The sequence below is a fragment of the Lobosporangium transversale genome (assembly GCF_002105155.1).
Source record: "Lobosporangium transversale strain NRRL 3116 chromosome Unknown BCR41scaffold_3, whole genome shotgun sequence".
In the NCBI taxonomy this organism is placed as follows: domain Eukaryota; kingdom Fungi; phylum Mortierellomycota; class Mortierellomycetes; order Mortierellales; family Mortierellaceae; genus Lobosporangium; species Lobosporangium transversale.
Genome location: NW_019028981.1, coordinates 1,379,952 through 1,405,829, shown reverse-complemented (window position 1 = coordinate 1,405,829; position 25,878 = coordinate 1,379,952). Strand labels below are relative to the sequence as shown.

Here is a 25,878-nt window from a genome sequence, read left to right as displayed (position 1 = left end):
TATGACCCCAATTTTGATGCACCTTTAGAATAAAAGGAGTATACATGATTATCGATGTATGGAAAGGAAAGTAGTAAGCTTGACTCATAGCAGCAAGCAGAAGTAAATAAAGATGCCAGACAAAAATATATTCCAAAGGAGAAGGAGAAAGTGTGGCAGACTAAGATACAGTAATAAGCAGTGACCATTGAGCAGCAGGTTACACAGTTACACAAGGATTAAAGAGAAGTATATTTTCATGTTCATTTGGTAGCACATATTCCTTGAAGGAAACGAGAGCACACGTTTTTTTTTTTTCTTGGGATTAAATGAAGGACAGTGGAAAAGAGCATTGCGAATTCTGGATGGTAAGAGAGAAAAAAGTTGCCATGTGAGGATAGATGGATTGCAAATATGTCCATGTCCATGACCGCCAACTATGCACATTACTGTTTGCAGTGAAGTGCAAGCGTCTGTTCCTAAACTTGTACAGGGGAAGAGCTTGATTATTTCTTCTTCTGAAAGAGAAAGAGAAAGAGAAAGAGAAAGAGATCTAAGAACACAAAACTGCCATACATTGATTGTCGCCGCATGGAGTCTGAACGCAATTACTAACTAACATTCTTTTTTCTGTGCAACCACCATTGCTGGATGGTTAAACAACAGACAAGGAGCATAGATGTGGTTGCATCTCAATGAAAACATTCTTATACCCCTCTCCTCCCCTCTCCCCCCCCTCTCCCTCTCTCTTCCTCACTTCCCTAATTGCGACCATCTCATTCACTCATTCTATCGCCCACTGTTTCTCATTCACTTGTTAGTCTCACGCTTTTGCGATATTACCTTTCTGTACCCACCATATATATTAACTTTATAGCTCAATAATGAATACTCGAACCAACCCTCCCAATGTAATGATAGTTGGCGGTGGTATCGCAGGCCTTTTTTTGGGTACCCTCCTAGAACGTGCCAACATACCATATACTATCTTTGAACGCGCTACAACAGTGAAGACATTAGGTAAAAAAAGGGCAATGTAAATACATGTTGACGGCAACCTCCCTTATCCATGTACGTTTATATAGGATTCATGCTGGAAACTTAAAATAAAGTTATTCTCTATTTTGCAATAGGCGCCATCCTAGCACTGAACGTGAACATCCTTCCAGTATTTGAGCAATTAGGCTTGTTCGATGAGCTAAAAAAGATCAGCTTCTCAATTCCCGGGATGCACCTGTACAATGAAGACATGACCAAGATCCGATATAAAGAAGGCAAAGCTTTCGTTGATAAGTATGACGACCTCTCTCTTTTTTACATCTCCTATATTGCAAATGGTGGTCTATTCCTGTAAACACATGGACTCCTCTTTTTTGTCACAGTACAATAATCATAATTTAACCTTTTCTAATTTCTACTATTGTCCCAAAACAAGGGTTGGCTATCAAACCTTTGTGTTCTCTCGACCAGAGTTCTACAATTTATTATTGGCTCAAGTGCCATCACACAAGATCCTCTTCGGGAAAAAAGTACTCTCCATCGAGCATCCAGCTGAAGGTGGAGTCATCATTCATTGCTCGGACAACTCGTCCTATTTAGGAGATATTATTGTCGGTGCAGATGGGGCTTACTCAGGTGTCCGTCAAAGTCTTTATAAATATCTAAGACAACAAAATTTACTACCGATCAGCGATACTCTAGGATTCAAGATTGGATACATGACTATGGTTGGGACCACAGATCCATTAGACAATGAAAAGATTCCAGACCTGAAGGATAACTATACCCATTTCAGATTTGTCTTTGGTAAAGGGAAGCCCTATACTGTAAGTGAAAGTGAGCAAATATTTGTATACTTTCTACATTCTCTGGCCGACTTTCTGACTTCCTAAGCTCATATTTGTGTTTGTTTGTTTGTTTGCTTTGATATGCATCCATATTCACAACCACACATCTCAAACAAATTTGTAGTGGCATACAATCACTGTACCAAACAATAAGATATGTTGGGGGGTGCAAATGCAATTAAAGTCCTCTGCAGCTGATGATATGGCGTTTCGCACCTCAGAATGGGGACCCGAAGGGAATGATGACCTGATCAAAGAAGTATACAACTTCCCTACATCCTATGGGCCTCTCGGGCAGATTGTGGACGCAACCCCGCGCAACAGAATATCCAAGGTCTTTTTAGAAGAAAAACTCTTTGAGACCTGGTACCATGGCCGTACCGTGTTGATTGGGGATGGTAGGTGCCAAAAGAAAGAAAAAAGATCAAGTTAAAAATGTAGAAGATGTGCACCCTTTATATTTCATTCTAATGCGAATTTTTGCTCTTGCTGTTGAATATCTGCTATTAAACATTTCAAAGCTGCACATAAAATGTCACCAAGCCGCGGTCAAGGTGCAGTGAATGCACTACAAGATGCTGTAATCCTGGCCAACTGTCTGTATGAAATTGCGGATTGTGCAACACCACAAAACATTACGGCTGCCTTTCAAGATTATAAAGAACAGCGGCATCCATATGTTGAATTTCAGTTCAAGTCGAGCAAGATGCAGGGTAAGATCATGTTTGGTCAAAAATGGTCCGACCGGCTGTTACGACAACTGATCATGGGATATATGCCCACTTCATTTCTTAACCGAGATGGGCTCAAAGCCGCAGGATATCGACCCCAATGTACTTTCCTCCCACTTGCACCCCAACGCGGCACATGCACAATCTTACCACAGAAAAGCTCGAGGCGCTATGCAGCAGAACAGACAAAGGAATCAGAACGTTTGCACGGAGACATTGCCATTCAAAAATAAGCATTATCAATATATTAATATATCGCACACCCTGTTTAAGGTCTCCAAAGCATTTGTGTAATGACTGCAGTTCTTAGTCATTTTCATTTCAAGAAACAAGCACTTTTCTCTTTTACCTCTTTAATCTATCAGTCAACCTCTTCTCCTTTTGAATTAAGTACTGCGCTTTCTATTATCCACCTTCCTTTTATATACCATGTCTCCACTTTCTAACTTCGTTAGGCATCTGAAATTCATCCTCAGCATTTCATTTAATTAAAGCATAATAACTTTTTGATATTTAAAAAAAAAAGTCATGTGTCACCCTAATTATCAGTGAATGCTTTTCATACACAAAGACTATATCAATCAACATGAAGCTTTGCAATTACTTGCCTTCCATTGAGTTGAGTTTATACGCACGGCACCAAAGATGGAAATCAAAGAGATTCAGTGGACGCTTGGCCATTGGAGGAGCCTGTAGCTGATCGTAGGGCATCCTATTAGGGATTGTGATATCAGTTAGACCCACATATTATTGTAAGAGTATGGCAATGTAATTATATCGATTGTCCAAATAGAAAAAATTATCGCAGTAATCAGAAGGTCAAAGGGGTTTTATTACTATTATCATTAATATTACTATATATTATTATTATTATTGCTATTAGCATTATCGCAGTTATTATTATCATTGATATTATTGCTATTATTATTGTTATTCTTCTTTAGGTTGCTTACAGCCATTGCAGCTACATTGAAATGTCTGTACAAAACTGCATGTAGTACACGAGAGTCTCAGGCCACTGTTTGGCGAATCACCCCATGATATCAGGATTTGCCCTTTAGAGCTATTAAAGTTATGGGAATGGTCGTGGTTGTGGCTGACGTGGTTACGAGCGATACTGCTGTTGCTGCTATTGTTGTTGCTGTTGCTGTTGTTACTGTTGCCGTTGTGGTCGGCGTTATAGCTGTGGTTGTGATTGATGTGACTAAGAGCGGTGCTGCTGTTATCGGCTTTGCTCTGACTGATGTTGTGGTTGTGGTTGTGGTTGTGGTCAGGGCTGTCGTTGTGCTTATGATCATAGTTGATGTCGCTACTATCTGTTTCTACTATCGCTGACACAGTCCTGTTTTCCTTAAAGGACATGCTGGACATGTTGGTCATATGGGTCACGTTCGACATACTGAATCTGTTAAACTCGGTCGACTTTGGCCTGGATTTGGAGCGCGGTCGGTTGTATTTGTTGCTAGCAGAGAATGATTTCTTGGATGTTGTTGCTGCTGCCGTTGCTGCTTTCAGGAACTTCTTGCTCACCTCTTGGATATTCAAACGTTCCGATGGATTTCCAACGACGCAACGCTCCTTCAGAAGTTTCTTATTGGCATCACCTAGTCCAGTAACACCTTGAATACACGCTTTATCAACATACAGAACTGTCCTTCCAGTACTCCATTTTAAATGATATTGACGTTCATCTAGGTCGCCATTGCTGCTCGCTTCACCCTTTTCATTAACGATTTGCCATTTTCGGACAGAAGAGTCGTCGCATCCAGTCACCAGGAAGTAGCCCTCTGTAGTGATGTTCCACGTTAATGTCCTGATAATACCACCCACATGGTCGATCGTAGCTAAGTTCTCACCCGACCGTGGGTCCCATAACCGGACGGTTCTGTCTTTACTGCCTGAAGCAATATACTGGCCATCAGGCGAATAAGAAATGGCAAGGACATCGCCAGTATGTCCTTGAAGAGAAAGCAAATACCTTCCAGATTCAGTATCGATAACGCCGGTAGCGCCATCCTTACATCCCAAAGCCAACTGTTGGCCACATGGAGAAAATGCACTTGACAGTTGTACCAGCCCTTGAAGGTCGACATTCTGGTAGATGAGGCCTGTCTCTGCATCCCAGAGACCCAACTTGTCGTCCGAGTGCACAAATGCGACTTTCGAACTATCAGGCGAGTATACCATAGCAGTGCGTAGAGCCATACTAGCTAAATTTCCCATTGCGGACCATACAAGGTCTTTAGATTGTAAATCCCAGACATTGACTTTGCCGGTGCGATCACATGAAAGCACTTGTTCGCCTTTAGGTGAAAACATTACACACCAGGCTGCATAGCTAGATTCCTGGAATGTGTGGATGTGCGCTCCAGTATGTGTGTTCCATAGGATCACGCTCCCTCCACTATGCCCGCCGACAATTTGGTGGCCACTAACGGGCGAAAAATCTAACGCCATGATGAAACCATTCTGCTCTACTAGGGGCTCAAAGGTGCGAATAAACTGACCCGTCTTTGAATCCCAAAGGCGTAAACCCTGTTTGTTGTCACAAGAGGCCAAGAATCGGTCATCAGGTGAATACTTGATGTTGTATTTTGTTTGCATGTCCCCTTGTAGCATATAGATATGGTGTCCTGTACGCCCATCCCACACACGCACTGTTCCATCATCGCTACACGAGGCAACCTGCCGTCCAGAGGGCGATAATTCGACAGATCGAATTGGTTGTGTGTGGATGTTTGAGCCGTGAGACGACTGCCAGGGCAGAGCAGAATCCCAAAGACGGACCGTGGAGTCATTATGGATGGATGCGATCTGGTGACCACTGGGTGAATAGGCAATAGCGTAAACCCATGGGGTATGACCATAAAGTGTGTTGATCGGTCGTCCAGTTCGAGAGTCCCAAATTCGCACAGCATTGTCACTACCACAAATGGCAATCTGGTCTCCGCTAGGCGAGTACTTCAGATCTAGGATGTTGTCTGCGTCAATATGAATTTTGTAGCTGTCAACTCCAGTTTGCAAGTTCCATACAGTCACACTCAAAGAAGCGAATGAAGCGACAAACTTCCCATCAGGTGAATACTGAATGCCCTCTACCAGATCTTCGTTCCTTAATGTCCTTTCCAATTCACCTGAGCAAACATTCCATACGTAAACATTATGGTCGTTCCCACGGGAGATGATTTCATGACTATTATTGGGCGAATACAAGACTTGGACAGTCTCATTCTCGTGCTCTAGCACCTTCAACTCTTTTCCCAATGCCATATCCCATATCCGTACCGTACTGTCTCTGCTGGCTGATACAAGTTGGCCGCTGTCAGGGGAAAAGGCTAAGCTCAGAGTCCAACCGGTGTGTCCTTCCAATGAGTACTTGAGTAAGCCTGATTGTGAATCCCACAAACGTACTGTTCCGTCGTCTCCAGCTGAAGCGAGATACTGGCCATCTGGTGAGTACGCCACACAACGGATTCTGTCTATATGGCCTTGCATGCTGTGAACCAATGCTCCTGACGCAGCATCTCTCACAACGACCATGTGGTCATCATTCCAAGCAGCAATATGTCGACTGTCGGGCGAATATGTAAAGAAGAATGCATCACTGCGGTCATGCCAGGTACAGAGCTTTGTCCATGTTACAGTCTCATAGACGCTGATGGGGCCGTCAAGAAGCCCAACAGCGAATGTCTTCCCATCAGGCGAGTACGCTGCGGACATTGCCCCACTCTCTTCCTGGAGGGATGGCCATTCGCCAAACTGTACACCATCCATTCTCGCGCCTGTCATATCGGCTTTTCGTAGCCAACAGTTTCGAAAGCTAACTTTCCTCAGATCAGCCCCTTGTAGCCGCACAGATTCGAAAATACCACGGCTGAGATCTGCGCCTGGAATCTGAATACCACGGAGATCGGCCCCAATAAATGTTTCACCTGCTCGTACCAAGATCGTCATGGCGTTTGCAGCGGCGATCCGCCATTTGTCATCTACCTTTGATAATTCAACATAATTGTATAGTTGCTGTTTGAAAACAGGCTCTAATCGAACACGGTCTACAAGGAATTGCAAGATGGAAGGCTCGTTCACTAAGCTCCTCCATACTAATGGAGACGCTTCGTTAGGGGCCTCTGGGTCGCTGTGGTGATGATGTTCGGTTTTTTTCTTGCCTGTGGCCTCGAAACTGTAGCAAGAGCTGAAGCTCTTCTGGCGACTAAGTCCAACAGCCTTAGTTTGTTTCAGATTAGCGTCCATGTCAACGCTCACAAATGTACTGGTCTTTGCTTGAGGCTCAAAAACCGCTCGCGCTAGACAATATTCCAGGATGGACCTATGGAGGAACCGGTGCTGATTGCCGGTGCGGGTCAGTGGGACTGCCTCTCGTAACAGGTTCTTTTTCTTTGATTTGCTGAAAAACTTCTCTTTCCATGTCCCTTTATGGTCGAAATGTGAGTAGTCCACCACAGGGTTGCCATCCTGATACATGTAGATTGCCTTCGCCAAGGCAGTGAGATATCTGATTCCATTCTGCGTAAAGCCATCTTCGGACAGGATTTCAAAAATCCTCCTTTCTTCCGACCACTGTAGGGACTCGCTCAGTCGCTTCTTATTACGCTCCAGCCACATTTCAATAAACTGATCGTAAAGCGAGATACGTTTGATCTCTGCGTTAAGCACAATATTATGAGGCTCCATCATCCTTGGTAAAACCTCTAACGCCAGGATTAATAAAAATGGATTCTTGACAAGTTCCAGAAGACTAGGGATTAATTTGAATGCTCTATGGTAATCTTCAAATTGCCACCTTGTTTCCTTTGCATTAACCACATAGTTTTTGATGAAATCATCGATCTGTTCAATGGAGAATGGGACAATAACAGCTTCGACAAATGAAGGCGTTTGGATTCGGCAGTTGCGGTCCGCAGGCTGAAAGCGATCTCGATAGTCTGCCCCTAGGTACTCACTGCGGCAGCTGATCACCATCTGGACTTTCCACTCTCCAGGCTGGTTCAGTCGGTTGGTGACATACAAGTTATTGCTCTGACCGCTCTCGTCGTAGCCATCGCAGATTAGTATGAACTTTCGACTCTTTTTTAGCTCCCTGATTTCTGCGTCCTCAAAGTCATACTTGCGCAATTGTTTAGATACTAGGTCCCGGTCTGGGTGCTCGATAGCCGGGAGGTTGATGTACAATGGGATCTTTCCATCTTTCTTCCTGTATGCCTTCCACAAGTCGTGCTCCAACGTCTGATTGAATTTAGATTTTCCAGCACCGGAATCACCCTGGACGAGAAGGACTTTTTGATCATTATCCAGGAACTCTTTGGTTTTGTCCATCAATATGAACTTGTCGTCATCGCGCGCCTGGAGGCTCGATTTGCCATATTGTGGGATATAAAATTCACCACCGCTAGTTGTGGCCTCCAACCGTTGATTCATAAGCTGGCGCAGACGCTTCTCGACATCAGGCTTGTTCTGGACGCGATCAAGTAAAGAAGGAGAGGCGATGGGTGCTGGCGTGTTAACGAGAGGATACGATACCGGTGATTGAAGGGCATCTCTGAAGAGTTGCTGCTTCGATTCATTGCCATTCATAGCGAGCTCATCTAATAAGTGGTTTGTACCTACAAAAGATGCATTGCATCAAGAGTAAAGTTCGTTATAAGAAACATTTTTTGCTTACTTCAGAGACATCATTGATATTAAGAAAAAAAAGCATAGCCATCCGTACTAACCTAGTAGGTTATTGTCTGATAAAGCAGACAGTTTATGGAGGATGGTAACAATCCATTGTTTGGTGGGGATGTAGTCCTTCCAGTGGTGGTCATTCTTGTAAATTTCGCCCAGAAACACTATGGCATCTCGACGAGTATCCATGTCCCATTTTGTGTCAGCTGCGATCTGTCCCAAGCGCTGACAAAGGCCCCATTGGAATGCTGGATCGTGTCGGCATGGCGCATTATGTACAAGGGCCTTGAACTGGAAGAGCTCTCCTGTTTGGAGTAGTACATCGGCTCCACGCAAAGCTGGATACCATGTTGCCTTGCGAGAAAAGTTGAAGCCCACTCTTAGAGATTCCATGAACGATGTACTATGCTCAGCTGAAGAAGTCATGCTATTGTACACAGACAAGCTAAGGTCAAGCAGCAACTCTATCGATGGGAGTCCATCTTGGATATTTCCTAGCTGGTCTATGAAATCATTGACATTCATGCTCTTGACTGCGCTCACCATCCCAAATAGTCCTCGAATGACTGTTGTGGTGCGCCGTAAGGTTGCTTGGGCCTTTGTTTCATTATCAGGGATATACAGTAGTGCTTGGAAAGCATGTGCTGCGTGATATACCTGATATATATCTTTACTTCTTTTTAGTTGATCCATGTATGCTTTGAGCGGCTCATGAAGATGTACACGATCTAGTTCCTTGACATGACTGTTGGCCATGGCGTCTAAAACGCGTGAGACAGCAACAGAGAGCCGATAAATGAAATCACTCGATTGATTGTGGGTCTGGTGAAGGCGTTTGTTAAGGACATTCAATATTTTGACAAGATCGTCTGGATCAATATGTCCAGGAGGAGCGCCTTGTATCAGCTGAGCCAATCCGTCGAGTAGATTAGTATGAAGCATGACATTGCTGTCGATTCCATTGATCAGTTCCATGAGAAGTGTCCTGAACAGTTCTTTTTTAAGGACTGGTGCTAAAGATACAACCTCAGTAACGCTTGCTTCTGCTTTGGTTTTATCCTTCATAAACATTTCAAGTACATCCGATGCCAGGTTTTGTAGTCTCTCTTGTTCTTCTTGATTTTTAGAAATGGCTAAGGACCACTCCTCTTCTTCAGGGCTGAGATGATGTCCCCTTTTGAGAGGTGAAGATGGTAGTAGACTGAGACAATGGACAAGCTGATGTATGTCGGTGAGGTGCTCATCAGCCTTCGGTAAGGAACTTATCTTCATGGAAATGGCTACATCCATGGTGAAAATGTCTGAATATTTGGGTAAGGGGCTTTGGATGGTAGACAGCTGTGCAGAAGGCGTCTCTTTGATCATAGGCTTGCTGATGCTGTTGAAGCTGGATGGGAACGATCTGTTGGTGACCAATGTAGTGGCTGGGGAAATGGTAGAAAATGGAGTGGCAGAGGGAAAGGGAGTTGCTGGAATGGTGGGTGAAGGTGGATAGGTGGGTTCATTGTTATGTGATGAGCACGATGAATCTCTATTAGAGAACATTGGCTCTTCCGATGGGACTGGGCCCCATTTTCTGCCGTACTTTTTGACATTCCGAGAATGTTCATGGCGACCGAGTGTATGAAGTTTGGAAGCAATTTCTTTGATGGTAAGAGCGATGTTCTTGCGCAATTCCTCTTGATCAGGACGACCAGAAGATGATGACGAAGCCGAAACCAAGGTCTTTCTGTCAGAAGTTCGAATTCGCAAGAGAGCGTTATATGCATCTAAGCATAGGGCAACCTCTAACTCGGGAGCACCGATCGCCTTGCGAGCATTCTCTAGATGCATCATAGCCACTTTGAGAGCACTTTGAGGCTCAAGCAACTCTCGAGAGACGCCACGTAACCAGTCCATACTGTTTTTTGCTATTAAATGTTTAGAAAAGACAAAATTGGTGAAGTGGTCAGTCAAAATGAGGATGAATATTGTTCTAGGAGGGGCTTGTTGGATAAAAATTGGTAGAAGCGTATTGAAGTACTTGTAGATTTGTAGACATACAGCGATTGTCTCGTTATGCCCAATGATTAATCAGAAACATGCAGTAAAAAAAATCAATGAAAAAAGTTTTGTTGGATCAGAAGAGGTTTAAGAATGACAAATCAAAATCGAAGTGAGGGAGCAGGGCGTGTGTTATGGAGATGTTTGGGCGCCTGAATGCGAGAATGTGAGAATGTGAGAACGTGAGAACGTGAGAGTTGGGTGAGTGAGGAGATAAGAGGGAAAGAGAGGAAGGAGGGGGAATGAAAGGGGAAAGAAAGAGAGATGTAAGGAAAAAAGCAAAATAAAAAATAAGGATATATTTTAGGCAAACAAAGGCCCTGATGTATTTTTTGCGCATGTAAAAAGGACTGAATCGCTGGATTGTTGGATTGTTTGCAATGGCCCGTTTCGGGACCATGCAGGAAAGAGAACTTAATTTCTTTTACTTTCACACTAAGAACACCAAGAGAGCAAGGGACGGGAAGGCCGGGAAATAATATGAATAGATGGAATAGATGATTTATGCAACATTACAATATCATACAATCATTGTGGCATTGACAGCAAAAAAAAAAAAAAAAAGAATGAAAAACAAAAAACCACACAATCCATCCCATCAGTCTTTTTCTTCAGGAGAGAGAGGAGATGGTAAAAGGGAAGTGTCTGCAAATTATGAAAGCAAAGAAATGCTCAAATTAGGGACAAAGCACACTAGATGCAAAGGTTTATTCCATTTTTTTTTCGTTACACAATTAGGCTTAGATGCTTACGGCATTGATCAAAACTGAGATAAGGACGGAGGCACTTGAAAAAGCGGGGACTACAAGCATTTATCTCTCTATGTTTATGTACACTAAACATCCCACTTATACATGTGCATGGTCGTGTATCATAATCATACACACGACCTGTATGGTAAAGATTATATTTGTAGTACTAAAAAAAAATCTTGCGAAAACAAAAAAAAATCTTCGATCTGCAATTGTGTAGATTTGTGAGCCGTTTATTTTTAATTATTCATGAACTTGGATCTGAACACAAACTGTGCTAGACTATAACATGTTTTGTCTGCACGGAAATAAGGGTGCATAGTCGCTTTGTTGCCCTGTGCCCTGTGTGCTGTGTGGAGTGTGTTCCTGGCCCATTAAAGACATTCACTTAGTTTAGCGAATCTCATTCCTCACTCCTCCCATTCTCATTTTGATCAGTCGCTTTCCTATCCTCACCTGAAATTAGATTTCACTTCATTTTTACTTTACCGATTCGCTCATTCACTCATTCTCTATTCATCCCTAACACATACAACCAACACAACCAACACAACCAACACAAGCACAAAAATAGAAGTAATGTCTGGTAGCATCGTCAGCAATCCACTTGACCTTCCAGAATTCAGATCACTTGTCGGCAACTATCTCACAAAAGAAGATTTCCTTCAATGTATTCGAGTTTGCCGAGCCTGGCATGCTTCCTTCATATCAGCAGTTTGGAAAGAATGTACCATCAACGCACGATTGATCGCTGAGCAATTCCAGAGTATCCAATCTATCCAGCGCCATAGACACCTTATCCATTCCCTCACGATCCTCGGCATAATGGATCCACGTTTAGCAGAACTAGTCTTCCCCAATATTGAGACCCTTCGCATCCATGGTGTACCGCGGGAATCAAGCAACATCATGGGTGATTTCCTTTATAACAATAATCCCTTGTACTCACTATCATCATTCTCATCAGCACACATTACAGCAGCAGCAACAAACCCACGGACATCAAAAGCTGCCACACTTCAAGTAAGATCCACTCCAAATATCCGTCGAGTCTCTGTCTCACATGCTTTCGTCCACTGGGAGGCTCTTTCCAAACATAAACATCTCAAGGAACTGCGTGTGTCCACCGTCTGGGGTTCTCATCTTTCCAAAAGGACCGAAAAATATTTTTGGCGAACTTTTAGAAATATTGAGACCTTAATTTTGGACAATGTTTCTATAAGAGACATGTCCTATATTCTGAACCATGGCCGATTCGATGATGATGACGAAGAGGATGATGATCATGATGAGTTTTACCATTGTCATAATCCTGATTGTGGAGGCGGAGGCTACAGCATTGATAGAGAGATGAGACAAAACAACAAAAGCAGCAGCAGCAACCACAGAAAAGATAATACCTTTTTATTTCCAAAACTCAGAACGTTGCGGATTACAAGTGAAGATACTCTTACCTGGGATAGTAACCGAATCCTTTTTGCGGAACAATGTCCTAATCTGGAGTACCTTCTCCTTGCCACTAATACCGCACCACAGAGCGATGATGAAAGTATTAAGAACGGCGGCGAAAAAGCTTCGAACAAACTTATCCGATTGCTCACGACAACGAAAACAATTAATGGGGAGACGGTTGCAGCCACAGCCACAGCCACAGCCACAGCCATATCTTCATCTACAACTACAACCATAAAAACCAGGACGTGGCCCCGCCTTTGTGGTCTTGCGTATGAAGGCTTTGATTTTTCGGATGCAACAGTGGCTTTGATTCTAAGGACAATGCCTTTTCCATGTCGTCATTGGAAAGTACCTCGTGCAAGGTATGGTCCACTCTCATTTGACGCCTTCCAACAATATGGTCATTTCCAGAGCCTTGAAGTTTTGGACGTCAAGGATTGTATGCCCTATATCACAAGCGCCTGGATACAAACCATTATGGAGTCTTGTCCACAACTGAGGAAACTTTATGCAGATCGGATATATATTCAGGATATTGCCAAAGGCCAACCATGGGTCTGTAGGTTGCTCACAGAACTATGTGTCTTTTTTGACGCAAGGCAACTACTAGATGTATCAGAAGATAGGTTCATGGAAGGTATAGAGGAAGGAGGAGGAGAAGGAGGAGGAGGCGGAGGAGGAGGAGGAGGAGGAGGAACAGGAGGTAGTAGTCATAGTGAGTTGATCAACGGTGTGAGCATATTTGCAAGACGGTCATCAATGGTCTCCATCATTGTAGGAGATGCAGAGATGAATGAGATCCAAGGAAAGGCCTTTGAACAGCTATCACGGTTACATAATTTGGAAGTACTGGACATGGATCCGGATTTTGATGATGAGGATGATGCAAATATGGAGATGTGCTATGAGGAAAATGGTCGGCCTGCAATCGATCTTCGGTTAAGTGCGGGTCTTTTCAAAATGGCAACGTGTAAACGGTTGAGGAGAGTACGGTTTTTTTCGACTCGACAGTATATGGCTGAAGAGGAAGCCTATTGGATAGTTCGACATTGGAAACAACTGCGTGATATTGCGGGGAACTTTAACTGCCAGGATGAAGAAACCGATAGAAGGATAACAAAAATTCTACGATCTGCGAATATTTTTGTGCATGGATATTGAAAGAAAAAAAAAAAAAAAAAAAAAAGTATCCAGCAGTGTTCTAATCAAGTAGCCCTTACTTTGGCACAAGCATGTTAAACATTTTTGAAAAACTATGCCTGAGGAATAAACTTCTCTTTCCAAAATGCTATTGGTCTGTTTGCTAAACAGACATAGCCACACGCCATATTTTGGTGGCGTAGAGTATCGCGTAAAGTTAATTAATGTCACTTTTTATTGTTGTATCTGCATTTCCCGCCGGAAAAATAAAATAAATAAAAATAAAATGAAACTACCTAAATCGATTTCATATTATATATACATGTTTTTTTTTTGTTTTTTTTTTTTTTTTTTTTTGCAACCAATGGACTGGACCGTTATGAAAATACAAAACTACTGTAAACTGCATGCCATGACTATTTTTGTATAGGTAGTTGGATGGTAACTCAAAGACTCCATCCATGTGCATAGCATTCAGCTTGGAGTTGAATATATATATAACAAATGAATGTGTATAAACCATTCAGCGAAGAAACATTGTTCCATAATAAACGACAATCCAGGAACTGCTAGAATTTTTATTTTATTTTTTATTTTGCTAAAAATCTTATTACATTAAAAACTTTAAATTACTAGGATGACAAAGTCGTCAAAAGGTATAATATGAAGAAATACTTTTTCTAAAAAAAAAAAAAAAAAAGAAAAAAAGAAAGAAAATAGAAAAAAAAAAATTGTTTTATGCAAGGAGGGTTGCGGCCAGTGTAGTGAATGCAACCAGCAGGATAGTTTTGCCAACGGGAGAAATGAAGCTTGAGGCACTGTCAAAAGAGTGATCATCTGGTCTAATATGTCCATTATTATCACCATCCTTTTGGCCGCCACCATTTCCGATGCCTCCATTTGAACCACTGTCGCCATTATTACCAGTCTTCATCTGCTCCAAGTACTTTGCGCCAGGCCATGGCTCCGTTGAATTATCGGGGTACAAGGGTGTGATCTTGACCCAGTCGATCCACATCTGGTATTCGCGTTGATCATTAGGTTCATAAGATGTGTTCTTTCCAGCCCATTCCGCAGTACCTATATCAGTTGAAAACATATCAAAACAAAAAAAATTGAGACAACTGAGTTAGAAGGGTTTTGACTTGTTCAGATGAGAAACAAGAGGGCATCGGAGCAGAGTACGGAAATAAAATTTTGAAATGAATAAAAAAAAAATGTATTGTATGAGACGAGTAGAAGTAACGATGGAGGTAAAGTCGTTCCTGAAAACAACATTTTTCTCTCTCGGTAGACTCTCCATGTTCCCATGTTGCTCAAGATATTCCAGGTGTATAAAGAGATGCGGAATAAAGAAAGCGCAGGAAATTTGTATGTATCCTACGCCCACGCACAAACACAAGCCATAGGAAATGGCGCGTGGCCCCTTGGACAAGCACAATTATTGGATAAACTCGCTTCTGTTCTTTGTCCAATTACAGTAGTAAGACACGCGGAAATAAAATAAATATGCTTCAAAAATAGATTTTTTCTTTTTTTTTTTGGACAACCCTGAAAATGTTCTCGTGAAAGAACAAAGGCCCATGGAGGAAACTTTGGCGAATTTCAGAGGTATGTATAATAATATTGTTTGTGCACAATCCAAATACGTGTCATGGACGAGTGGGCCTCCCTCGCTTCCAGGCAATAACAGTAATGTTGCTGGACAGATTTGGGTCGTGGATATAAAAAAAATTTCTAGTTTAAGAAAATGAAATGAGGATTGCCGAAACAATGGAAGTCACCCCCAATTAAAAAAGAAAGAAAAAAGCAAACCAAAGACAAACTGGCGTAAAGGATTGTTCCTTCCTCTCCAAATGAGTTTAAATATGTTCCTGTTAGTGGGTCAAAACGCTCTCTTCGAGGGGTTTACTTTTGCTGTGTCTCTAACAAACGACTCAAACGGTCTAAAAAGCGAACATCCGGCCCAACCCATTCGTCATTGAATGTTCCATATCTGTAATACCCAGGTCTCTATATAGTCTTCAGGACAAACGATCGGAAATAATAAAAGATTCCAAAGACCTAATGCTGTGCAGACCCTCCTCCGAAAATCAACATCCCCAATGAACCATCACCACTCGAACAGAAAAAACAGGATTCTGAGGGAGGGGAATACAACTATCACTTTACCTTCATTGCCATAGCCTCCATCCCAAAGACCAAAGGCAGCTCGCATTGGGGTATCAGGATACTGTCCGACAGCCTCGACAGCAGCTGTTGTGCGCTTGAGAACATCGTCAAAGTACCACTTCATCTCGGTTTCAGTCCATTCCAGCTTGTAGGTATGGTAGTCAAGTGAAGTATCGACTCCGACGTCGATATGCTTCGCATTACCATAGTTCACCTCATGACCGGGTTGAACCTTGTAATAAAAATTAGTCTGTACGTCAGTTGGATCCTTCCCTACAACCTCAAAGTCAACTTCATCTCCAGAAGTAGATGAGATCAAGATGAAGGACGAGACAGGGCCAGGTTGATTGGAAGCAGTCTTGATACGGGCCTCAATTGTGCCGTACTTCATCCAACGTGAGGCATGGACGGTGGCACCAATTCCACCACCAGTCTCTGGATGTTTTTCGATTCGGTTGAGTTTCAGCACCAACTTTTGATCGTCTGTGATGACTGCATGAGCTTGTGTGCCAGGGGTTCGGTCGATCACCCAGTCTGCTGTGTCTGGGAAGCCATTAAAGTCCAAGATAGAGACCATTCTTGATTTATTTGCAAACTCGTCGTGCAAATTCACGGCCATGGGTAAAGGCCAGCAGGAGTCAGGGGCGTATGATCCAGATGCCTGACAGGCCTCTGCACAAAATGAAGGATCTGATCCACAGTAGCCTGCACCGCTGCAGCAAGGCGCGTCTGAAGGGCAATTGCCACCAAAGGGTGAATTTTTGCATCCAGTTGGTGAGGTGGCCAAGGCAAGCTTGGGACGCTGGGAGGTCATATCGGGATTGATGAGGGCTTCAGGTTGGCCATGGGCCTGCTGTGCTGTAGCGATAGCAGCCGATAGCAGCAAGATAGTAAGAGCGGACAAGGAGCGCATCGTGATGCTGATCTTATTAATGGGATATATGTGAAAGATGATTATGAGGGTAATCGTTGGTAAGGTAGAAGGTAAAAGGAGAGGTAGTAGTTTATAAAAGACGAAGCGAAGAACGTTGCAGTTGAAAAATCCGGAGGATAGCAAATGAGCTAATAAGAATAGATGTAAATGAAGAGAACGAAGATAAAAAGAAAAGAAGGGGAAGAAAGAAGAAGGTCGTCAAAGAAAAGACTCAGAGTTGATTGATTGTCGAATACATTTAAAGATGATGTGTTTTATATAGTTTGGTTCAAGCATGGAAACATACAGACCTGTGCGTGTCGAAAGAAGGATGTTCCTTAACAACAACGGCAACAATAACAATTGTAGGCACCAACAAAGACATCATCAACCTCCGACCAAATAAATACATATTCATTACAGAAAAAAAGAAAAAGACGTCAATGACTAAAGAACTAGTAGCAGCTAAAATAAAAATGAATAAACAAATAAATGTAAATAAAGTTGTCATTGACAAAAACGATAAATAATTAATTTTATTCCCTGGTAACTAACTTGAATACATCTTACGCCACATTCCTGCGTCATATATATATTTATTGACCCATGGAATGTTTTATTATAATGTCGTTGGGGCACATGATATGAATCCATCCTTACGCCTGATACACACACTTTTATCACTTTTACAGTTACAAACTTACAACCCAATCCTATTTTTACTTGCTCTGCTATTTGAAATCATTCATTTCTTTTTTTTTAACCTGGAAAAGCCCTTGGAAAGAAACAGGGCCACGTGTGACCCTTTCTTTCCTTCCTAACCGTTCTATCCATCTTGTCTTTATTACATGTAAAAATAGCATTTGTGCAATACAATAAGCCATGAGGTTTTATATACGACATCGAATTCCATATTGGCTGTCAGGTACAGGAACACCACAGCTGTTTCACTCTATTCTAGACTAGCCTTGCTAACCGTTGTTCAGTTACCGAGGTTCTTCTCCTCCATTTCAGAAACACACTCCCATTCGCCACTCAAGTTTTCTTTCCATAGCGTAACCTTGTTATCGCCACATGAAACCGCAAGGATATTCCCGCTCAGTGACCAGCTCACACGCCAAACCACATCTGCAAACTTCTCATTGCGGAGGGCCTTTTTCTGCCAAGGTGATGTCGGGGTATCTTGTGTCCAGATGAGCACAGTCTTGTCCTGTGAACAGCTGGCGAGGTAGCTCTTAGGCACACCAATACTGGGTGCCCAGGCAACATCACGGACCCAGTCCGTGTGTCCTTCCAAGATTTCTTCTTCCTTCCAAGTCTTGGCATCCTCCCTATATACCCAGATCTTGACCAAGTTGTCGCAGCCTCCTGAGCAGAAGCGCTTTGCTACTGGCGCTTTCCCATTATTGGGTCCTTGCGATGTCAACGATCCTGGTACAGTTGAAGGCGCCCAGCCTACAGAGTTGCATCCAATTGCATGTGCGTCCAGCATATCGGTGTCCCATGATCCGTCATCTTTTTATTATTATTATTATTATTATTATTATTATTATTATTGCATTCAAGAGAAAATATACAAAGAAAGGTATTAGTAAAACTAGTAAAAGTTCCAGATGGTATAAATAGACATGGACAATTGCTCCTGAATCCTTACTTATCGGCTTACCTTTGAAAGACAGGATTGATACACGGCCATCCGATGAAGCACAGGCCAGGATTGGTCCAAGCTCATGGGGAGCCCAAGCAACAGAGTTCACTATTAATCCATATCCAAATTGAATAACATGTGCACCGCATATAATGTTAATCACCTACTTGATGAGTGCTTTTAAAATGATAATGATAATATTAACTCAATACATTGGTCTTGCCATACCTGAAGCAGTATGGGAAGTGTGCTCCTTAATGCGTGACCATTGGCCGTTCTGTTCTCTCCAAACAAAGACCTTGCCATCATAAGAACAAGAGGCAAGAATACATCCAAATTTAGGATGTGCCCATGAGATTTGCCAAACTGGCCCTTCATGTCTACAAATAAGAGAATGAAAATTAGAATAGGGATCCCGGTATGTATAATGTAAATTCGATGCCATGCTTCATGATTTCTGACTCCTTAGTTAGCATACCCTCTTAGTGTGTCTACCAAGCGATGGTTTTCACCATCAACATCAAAGATGCGGATAGAGCGATCTGAAGAGCAAGTAGCCAAGCGCTTGCCTAATAGATATCATACGTCCATAAGCATTGTGTTTAGTCATCGTACCTACACATCATAGCAAACTGAATAAAATACTATGCTACGAAATATTCAAGCATACCATAGTAATCGTATTGAGCATCATGCTAAGGGTCAAATTGTTATTGCCAAATTATAAACAGATATAGTAATATTTAGTTGCCGGTATTTGGAGAGCCAAGATCATACAAAGCAAACATAAAAAGAAAGCCTAGTCTTTATTCTTACAATCATATCTTCATGCTGGGTTTCCAGCGTGTTTTGTGCGGCAGCCTAGTTTATACATGATACATATCACAAAATTGATCTGGCGTTTAGTCATTATATTTACGCGACCTGAAGTGAGAAAGAGTGACCGAGGTTGCCATCTAAAGATATTCTTTCAAAGCATTCCCCAACTACAGCTAGCCAGAGCGTCTTCATTCCGTTTGAGAAAATCCTTGATATGAACGATGGGTATATATAAACTATCCAACTATCCATGTCAATTGCTCTTTAACTTTTTCCCTTTTTCCTTAAAATCATCTGTCGAGACCTTCAGTACGAGAGAATGAGATGTTAACGTATATAGTTCAAGCAAATAGTATTAAGGATGTAGCCTCTGATTTAGTCCTTAGACTATTCTTTCTTTTTCTCCAGGTCCTGTAATCTTACCATGGTTACTGGCGATTATGGAGTTGAAAAAAATAGGAAATGAAAAGTTTCTGATGAAAGGGCCAGTTGGGTTCTTCTAACTGATCTAATCACGTGCACATAAAGAAGCTTGAGGAAGCATTAGACAGATGTGTACGAGGGATTCAAGCAAAGACGATTAAATTACTTTTTCCTTTTTTTCTACTCTCAAATTCCCTTGCCTCCATCGCCATCTACTCAACACTCTTCTTGACATCATGGCTCTCAGAATCCCCAAGGGAACTCAAATGCTCAAGGATGGCTACAAGGTATCAATAGTGTTCCACTCATCCACAGATCTACTTCGTTATGAAACGACACGCTCCCAGCTATCAAATCTGATCTACTATGACTTTTCAGTTTTTACCTGCGGCACCATAATTGACAAATATGACAATGATGACCATCTCACAACCACATTTCATGTATCGCGTCTCTTTAATAGCACCTGCAAGGTGTTGATGAAGCTGTCCTTCGTAACATTGCAGCTGTCCACGATTTGTCCGAAATCACGCGTACTTCCTTTGGTCCTAATGGTATGAATCAAAGCGACACAAAAAAAAAAGTCTGGCACGACTACATTGACGCTTAATATCCGCAAGGGAAAAACGACACAGTGGATCAAAGTAGATCTGTTAATTCACCAGTTTATATATTTTCCTTTTAATGACGCAGGTCGCAACAAGATCATTATCAACCACATGGAAAAGTTGTTTGTAACTAATGATGCTGCCACTATTGTCCGTGAGCTTGAAGTCGTCCACCCTGCAGCCAAACTCCTGGTCATGGCCTCACAGCAACAAGAAGCTGAGGTAGAGCTTTATAAGTTTTATAGTGACTGATATTTTTAGAACTCTTTATTTTCTTTTTCTTTCAAACAAATATCCAGAGTGCCTTGGATGAAATTCGCTCAAACTCGCAGTACTCTTTTCTTTTTCTTTTCTTTTTCTTTCAATGTATATTTCAATTCAATGAATTAGATGGGTGATAATTCCAACTTGGTTAGCATTATTGCAGGAGAGCTCTTGCAGAAGGCTGAAAGCTTGCTTCGTATGGGTCTTCATCCCAGTGATATTGTCCAAGGATATGAAGTTGCTTTACATAAAGCTTTGGAGATCCTCGAAGGTTTGTCATGTCCAACTCAAAAAGCCTTTATGTTTTCTATTTCAAGCATTTAAATGATTATGATTAACCTGATCTTTTTCCTTGTGTTCATCTCGTTATCATCTCGTTATCATCAGAATTATCGGTTGACGAGGTCAAGAAGTTGCACTCCAAGGAGGATCTCATTAAAGCTGTTCACACTGCCATTGCTTCCAAGCAGTACGGAAACGAGGATATGCTGACAGAGCTTGTTTGCGATGCTGCTCTTGCTGTCATGCCAAAGGAGGCTGCCAACTTTAACGTCGATAGCATTCGCATCGTCAAGATCATGGGTAGCAGTCTTTATGAGAGCCGAGTCGTCAAAGGAATGGTCTTTGGTCGTTCCCCTGAAGGTAAAAGAAAAAAAAATCTAGTTTCGATATTGTTGACACTGTGTATATGTCAAACTATTTATTATCAACACAAATTCTTAAAAAAAAAAAAAATTGAATTCTCATAATGTTCTAGGTGTTATTACAAATGCAAAGAAGGCCAAGATCGCTATTTTCACATGCCCTCTGGACATTGCACAAACTGAGACTAAGGGAACTGTTTTGATTCACAATGCCAATGAGATGCTTGATTTCACAAAGGGCGAAGAAAAGCAGATGGAGAACATGTTGAAGTCAATTGCTGACGCTGGCGTCAAGGTGGTTGTTACCGGTAACACTGTTGGTGATCTTGCTCTTCATTACCTCAACAGATTCGGCATTATGGTGGTTAAAGTCCTGTCCAAATTTGACCTGAGAAGATTGTGCCGTGTTACTGGTGCCACTGCATTGGCTCGAGTAGGTGCACCAATGGCGGAAGAGATGGGATACTGCGATATCGTTGAGAGTGTTGAGATTGGTGGAGATCGTGTGACGGTATTCAGACAGGAGGAGGAAATCACAAAGACTGCCACCATTGTTATCCGTGGTGCCACCCAGAATCACTTGGATGATGTTGAGCGTGCTTTGGATGATGGTGTAAATGTGATCAAGGCTCTTGTGAAGGATCCTCGCCTTGTTCCTGGAGCTGGTGCATCGGAGATGGAGTTGCTCAAGCGTTTGCTGGCTGTCGGAGAGGTGTGTACTTGATTGAGGAAAAAAAAAAAAAAAATGCTTTCAACACGTTGTACTTGGCTGATCAAGAAGAGATTTCTAACCCTGGAATATATATATATTTTCTGGATGAAATAGAAAACCCCTGGTTTGAACCAGCATTCGATCAAGAAGTTTGCTGAAGCTTTTGAGGTTGTTCCTCGTACCCTGGCAGAGAATGCAGGCATTGATGCTACAGAGATCATTTCCAAATTGTATGCGTCCCACCATGCTGATGATTCAGGTGTGATGGGTGTTGATATTGAGAGCGAAAACAACGGTCTTATTGATGCTCATGGCGCTAAGATCTATGATGTTTTGGCAGCCAAGTCACATGCCATCCGCCTTGCAACAGAGACTGCGATTACGGTCCTCCGTGTAGATCAGGTATGTGTTGATATTATATATTCTCTTATCTTTGTCATTTAGAGATTTTAATTCCAGGAGAAGGTTTTTTTTTAAAAGTTTTTATTTATTAATGTTGTTGTAATAATTTGTCCTGTGTACTTGTTGTAGCTGATCATGTCCAAGGCTGCTGGTGGACCCGTTGCACCCAAGAAGCAGCAACATTGGGATGAGGATTAAGTCGGATGAACTGGAGGGGGTTTTTTTATATTAGAATATTTTTGAGAAACCATGACCATTAGGACTTTTTTTTTTTTGAAATATATTTTTTTGTCAAAGTTACTAAAGCTATGTGCTAAAGGATGTTTTGAATAACACGTACGAACTGCTAATGATGAATGTGGATGTGAATGTTTTAACTTGTAAGCTTCTGCAGGTCCAATCCAATCAAGTTACATGTGTGTAGGATTATATAAATGGATCCAAAAAAGGAAGTTGCGGGGTAGAGTTATTAGAGTATAAAGCAAGGAGAAATTTTTTCTTTTGAAAGAAGTCTCTGATCAGCTTTTCTCTTTGCTCTTCTTCCGCTCATTACTCAGCACAACTTGTTCCTCATCCCTTTCTCCGCCCGCTCTTTCTCACCCTCACTCTCATTCTTTCTTCTTGCCTTCCCTTTACCCTTTGGATTATTCTTTTGTCCTTTCTCTTGTGACAGCGATAATCCCCTTCCTCTCTTCTTGCCACCAATTTCATTCAACTGAAAAAAAAAAAAAAAAGAAAAAGAAGGAAACAACAATGTGCGGAATCACTGCTCTTCTCCTTGCTGATCACAACCTGATGGCCAGCCCTGAATTGCATGAGGGCCTTGGCATGTTGCAACATCGTGGTCAGGCAAGTGGAAAAAAAAAAATCTTTTACTCTGTCTTATTGCTTATTTGCGTTGGGTAATTTATTTAAACTCGTTTGTTTTGTTAACATTGAGATTGTCATAAAAATATTTTTCACACAATTGTAGGATGCTGCTGGTATTGTTACTTGTGGAAACAAGGGTCGTTTGTACCAGATCAAGGGCAATGGCATGGTCCGTGATGTTTTTGATCAGCCCAAGTTGGAGCAACTTATTGGAAGCATGGGTGTTGGTCATGGTATGTTTAATCTTGCTTACTGAGTTACTGTTTATTATACTGTTATACTGTTATGCTATTATGCTATTATGCTATTATGCTATTATGCTATTATGCTGTTATGCTGTTATGTTGTTATACCGTTATACTGTTATACTGTTGTTCTGTCCGCACAAAGACATCTTCATCATTTCGTTACTGGTTGTTTCACCCTTCGCCCAGTACATGTTTTCCCACAATTTTTTTTTAAAAAAAGGGGAAGGGAATGTCAAACAACGTTACGAGAACGAGAGAAGAGTGACTAATATTTTTTTTATTTTTGTTTACATTTTATTATTTCCTGTGGCTAGTTCGCTATCCTACTGCTGGATCATCATCAATGTCAGAGGCCCAACCCTTCTATGTCAACAGTCCCTATGGAATCGTCTTTGCTCATGTATGTAACCACATGAATCATCGGACTTTTTATAAAGTGAATTTCTGCCATGGGAAAAAAAGAAAAGAAAAAGAAAAAACTTTATTTTATGGCGTTCACTGAACCAATCTTTTTTCTTTTCCTTTTTTCCTTTATTAAACATCATTCCTATGGTTTCTTACTCATCATATGGATAATGACAACTAAATAACCAATAGAACGGCAACTTGGTGAATGCGGATGAGCTTCGTACCTTTCTCGACCAGGATGCGCATCGTCACATCAATACCGATTCCGACTCGGAGCTGTTACTCAACATCTTTGCCAACAATCTCCAAAAGACTGGCAAGTTCCGTATCAATGAGGAAGATATCTTTACTGCCATCAAAGGTATCTTTGATGTTTGTCATGGAGGATACGCCTGCGTTGCCATGATTGCTGGTAAGTGACTGCATTTGTAGTTTTTTTTTTTTTTTTTTTTTTTTTTAAAAAAAAAAAATCAAAGTTTCCTGACTTGCGCCATCTCTCTCTATTTTTTATTATTATTATTTTTAAGGATTCGGAATCATTGGTTTCCGTGATCCTCATGGTATTCGTCCTATTGGTTTTGCTAAACGCCAGTCACCCAAGGGTACAGATTACATGTTTGCTTCAGAGAGTGTTGTGTGTGATGGATGCAGCTTTACGGATTTCGAGGATCTCAGACCTGGCGAGGCTGTCATTGTTAACAAGGCTGGCCTTGTCAGCCGTCGTGAGTTGGTTCCAGATGCCAACTTTTCCCCTTGCATTTTTGAATACGTTTACTTCTCTCGCCCTGATTCCATCATTGATGGGATCTCGGTCTACAAGTGCCGCTTGGCCATGGGTGAGGCTTTAGCGGACCAGGTCTTGAAGAAGCTTGGCCCCGACCACGATGTCGATGTGATCATTCCTGTAAGTTTTTATTTAAAAAAAAAAAAAAAAAAAAAAAAGAATTATTATTATGGCATGGTGTTGGATCAGGTTTTTTATATATATTATTATTTATTATGACTACAAGGTCCCCGATACGAGTCGTGTGGCTGCTCTTCAGACAGCATACAAGTTGGATATCACCTATCGTGAAGGATTCATCAAGAACCGGTACATTGGACGCACGTTCATTATGCCTGGTCAGGCAATGCGCAAGAAGACGGTTCGACGGAAGTTTAATGCAATGGCATTGGAGTTTGCGGGCAAGAACGTGTTGATTGTAGATGACTCGATCGTCCGTGGCACAACATCCAAGGAGATTGTGCAGATGGCTCGTGATGCTGGAGCAAAGAAGGTCTATCTTGCATCCTGTGCACCCGCCATCAGATACCCCAATGTCTATGGCATTGACATGCCTACTCCCAAGGAGCTTATTGCCCACGATAAGGACGATGACGAGATTGCTGAGGCTCTTGGTGTTGACAGAGTCATTTTCCAGGTATGTGCATGTAACCTACACAAGGATACAGTTCACTGCTAAAAAAAAAAATGGCGGCATTGAAGATCATGTATTCTAGATTGAGTTTCGAAAGATGAGTTGTTTATTTATTTACTTACTTGTGTACTTTAATTCTTTTTTTGTTTCCAGAATATTGAGGGATTGATTGCATCCTGCCGAAAGTTCAATCCTAGCATCAAGTCCTGGGATGCATCTGTGTTCGACGGCAAGTATATCACTGGCAAGGTGGATGACGCGTACCTCCAACATTTGGAGGATTTGAGATCAGATGCAAAGAAGGACAAGGTTGAGGATACTCAGAGCCCAGAAACTCTTGGACTCTACAACTTCAATTTGCAATTGAAGTAAGTAAAAAAAAAAAAATTGGATGAAGAGAATCGATCTCCTTTTCTCAGTTATTCTTTCCTTTTCTCGTTTTCTCGTTTTCTCGTTTTCTTTGTAATTATTTCACATCTGTTCAAGATATTATGCACATACACATACATACACTCACTCACTTTACTGTTGTTCTTTATTTTATTTAAACAAGTAACCCTGAGTTAAGGACTTGAAATGGGTCATAAATTACTTTGCATATTTAAAGATAACGATCCCATTCACTTTTCCATAGACTATAAAGAAATAAAATAAAAAATATGTTGTATAATATCGATATCTTGACTCTTTATAATAA

General features: G+C 41.7%; 6 protein-coding genes across 6 annotated transcripts; 4 read left to right on the top strand and 2 right to left on the bottom strand.

The window, feature by feature from the left end:
- Window positions 1-863: 863 nt before the first annotated feature.
- Window positions 864-2,790, top strand: BCR41DRAFT_392420 (hypothetical protein; the record flags this gene model as incomplete). The annotated part of the gene is made up of 5 exons (XM_022028451.1): window positions 864-999; window positions 1,113-1,272; window positions 1,415-1,805; window positions 2,011-2,224; window positions 2,348-2,790. The coding sequence occupies 5 exons, from the start codon at window positions 864-866 to the stop codon at window positions 2,788-2,790; spliced, it is 1,344 nt and encodes a 447-aa protein (XP_021885665.1).
- Window positions 2,791-11,616: 8,826 nt separating this feature from the next.
- Window positions 11,617-13,653, top strand: BCR41DRAFT_392418 (hypothetical protein; the record flags this gene model as incomplete). The annotated part of the gene is made up of 1 exon (XM_022028450.1): window positions 11,617-13,653. The coding sequence occupies one exon, from the start codon at window positions 11,617-11,619 to the stop codon at window positions 13,651-13,653; it is 2,037 nt and encodes a 678-aa protein (XP_021885664.1).
- A 709-nt stretch (window positions 13,654-14,362) lies between these two features.
- On the bottom strand, window positions 14,363-16,955 carry BCR41DRAFT_346302 (concanavalin A-like lectin/glucanase domain-containing protein). The gene is made up of 2 exons (XM_022022855.1): window positions 15,805-16,955; window positions 14,363-14,712 (listed from the first exon to the last, which is right to left on the bottom strand). The coding sequence occupies exons 1-2, from the start codon at window positions 16,715-16,717 to the stop codon at window positions 14,369-14,371; spliced, it is 1,257 nt and encodes a 418-aa protein (XP_021885663.1). The 5' UTR covers window positions 16,718-16,955; the 3' UTR covers window positions 14,363-14,368.
- A 575-nt stretch (window positions 16,956-17,530) lies between these two features.
- On the bottom strand, window positions 17,531-19,641 carry BCR41DRAFT_346298 (WD40-repeat-containing domain protein). The gene is made up of 7 exons (XM_022022854.1): window positions 19,608-19,641; window positions 19,182-19,226; window positions 19,036-19,060; window positions 18,844-18,934; window positions 18,594-18,745; window positions 18,384-18,473; window positions 17,531-18,232 (listed from the first exon to the last, which is right to left on the bottom strand). The coding sequence occupies exons 1-7, from the start codon at window positions 19,608-19,610 to the stop codon at window positions 17,700-17,702; spliced, it is 939 nt and encodes a 312-aa protein (XP_021885662.1). The 5' UTR covers window positions 19,611-19,641; the 3' UTR covers window positions 17,531-17,699.
- Window positions 19,642-19,768: 127 nt separating this feature from the next.
- On the top strand, window positions 19,769-22,500 carry BCR41DRAFT_346297 (chaperonin-containing T-complex theta subunit Cct8). The gene is made up of 8 exons (XM_022022853.1): window positions 19,769-19,894; window positions 20,071-20,161; window positions 20,301-20,437; window positions 20,606-20,750; window positions 20,867-21,121; window positions 21,237-21,835; window positions 21,950-22,237; window positions 22,367-22,500. The coding sequence occupies exons 1-8, from the start codon at window positions 19,844-19,846 to the stop codon at window positions 22,433-22,435; spliced, it is 1,635 nt and encodes a 544-aa protein (XP_021885661.1). The 5' UTR covers window positions 19,769-19,843; the 3' UTR covers window positions 22,436-22,500.
- A 301-nt stretch (window positions 22,501-22,801) lies between these two features.
- Window positions 22,802-25,855, top strand: BCR41DRAFT_379867 (amidophosphoribosyltransferase). Its single transcript, XM_022027236.1, has 7 exons — window positions 22,802-23,086; window positions 23,211-23,340; window positions 23,670-23,755; window positions 23,953-24,175; window positions 24,291-24,667; window positions 24,774-25,184; window positions 25,335-25,855. Exons 1-7 carry the CDS (start codon window positions 22,991-22,993, stop codon window positions 25,551-25,553), a joined length of 1,542 nt encoding a protein of 513 aa, XP_021885660.1. The 5' UTR covers window positions 22,802-22,990; the 3' UTR covers window positions 25,554-25,855.
- Window positions 25,856-25,878: the final 23 nt, after the last annotated feature.

Bases quoted from the DNA above. Each gene is read 5' to 3' on its own strand.
- BCR41DRAFT_346298 (XM_022022854.1), bottom strand. The intron at 19,061-19,181 runs GTAAGAATAAAG...TTTGACCCTTAG, and splicing joins CCCAGCATGAAGATATGATT to CATGATGCTCAATACGATTA. The intron at 18,746-18,843 runs GTATGCTAACTA...TCTTATTTGTAG, and splicing joins TTGGTAGACACACTAAGAGG to ACATGAAGGGCCAGTTTGGC.
- BCR41DRAFT_379867 (XM_022027236.1), top strand. From the start codon at position 22,991: ATGTGCGGAATCACTGCTCTTCTCCTTGCTGATCACAACCTGATGGCC. The intron at 23,341-23,669 runs GTATGTTTAATC...TCCTGTGGCTAG, and splicing joins AAGCATGGGTGTTGGTCATG to TTCGCTATCCTACTGCTGGA. The intron at 24,668-24,773 runs GTAAGTTTTTAT...TATGACTACAAG, and splicing joins ATGTCGATGTGATCATTCCT to GTCCCCGATACGAGTCGTGT.
- BCR41DRAFT_346297 (XM_022022853.1), top strand. From the start codon at position 19,844: ATGGCTCTCAGAATCCCCAAGGGAACTCAAATGCTCAAGGATGGCTAC. The intron at 19,895-20,070 runs GTATCAATAGTG...TCTCTTTAATAG, and splicing joins TGCTCAAGGATGGCTACAAG to CACCTGCAAGGTGTTGATGA. The intron at 21,836-21,949 runs GTGTGTACTTGA...TGGATGAAATAG, and splicing joins GTTTGCTGGCTGTCGGAGAG to AAAACCCCTGGTTTGAACCA.
- BCR41DRAFT_346302 (XM_022022855.1), bottom strand. From the start codon at position 16,717: ATGCGCTCCTTGTCCGCTCTTACTATCTTGCTGCTATCGGCTGCTATC. The intron at 14,713-15,804 runs GTAAAGTGATAG...CAACTGATATAG, and splicing joins TGGAGGCTATGGCAATGAAG to GTACTGCGGAATGGGCTGGA.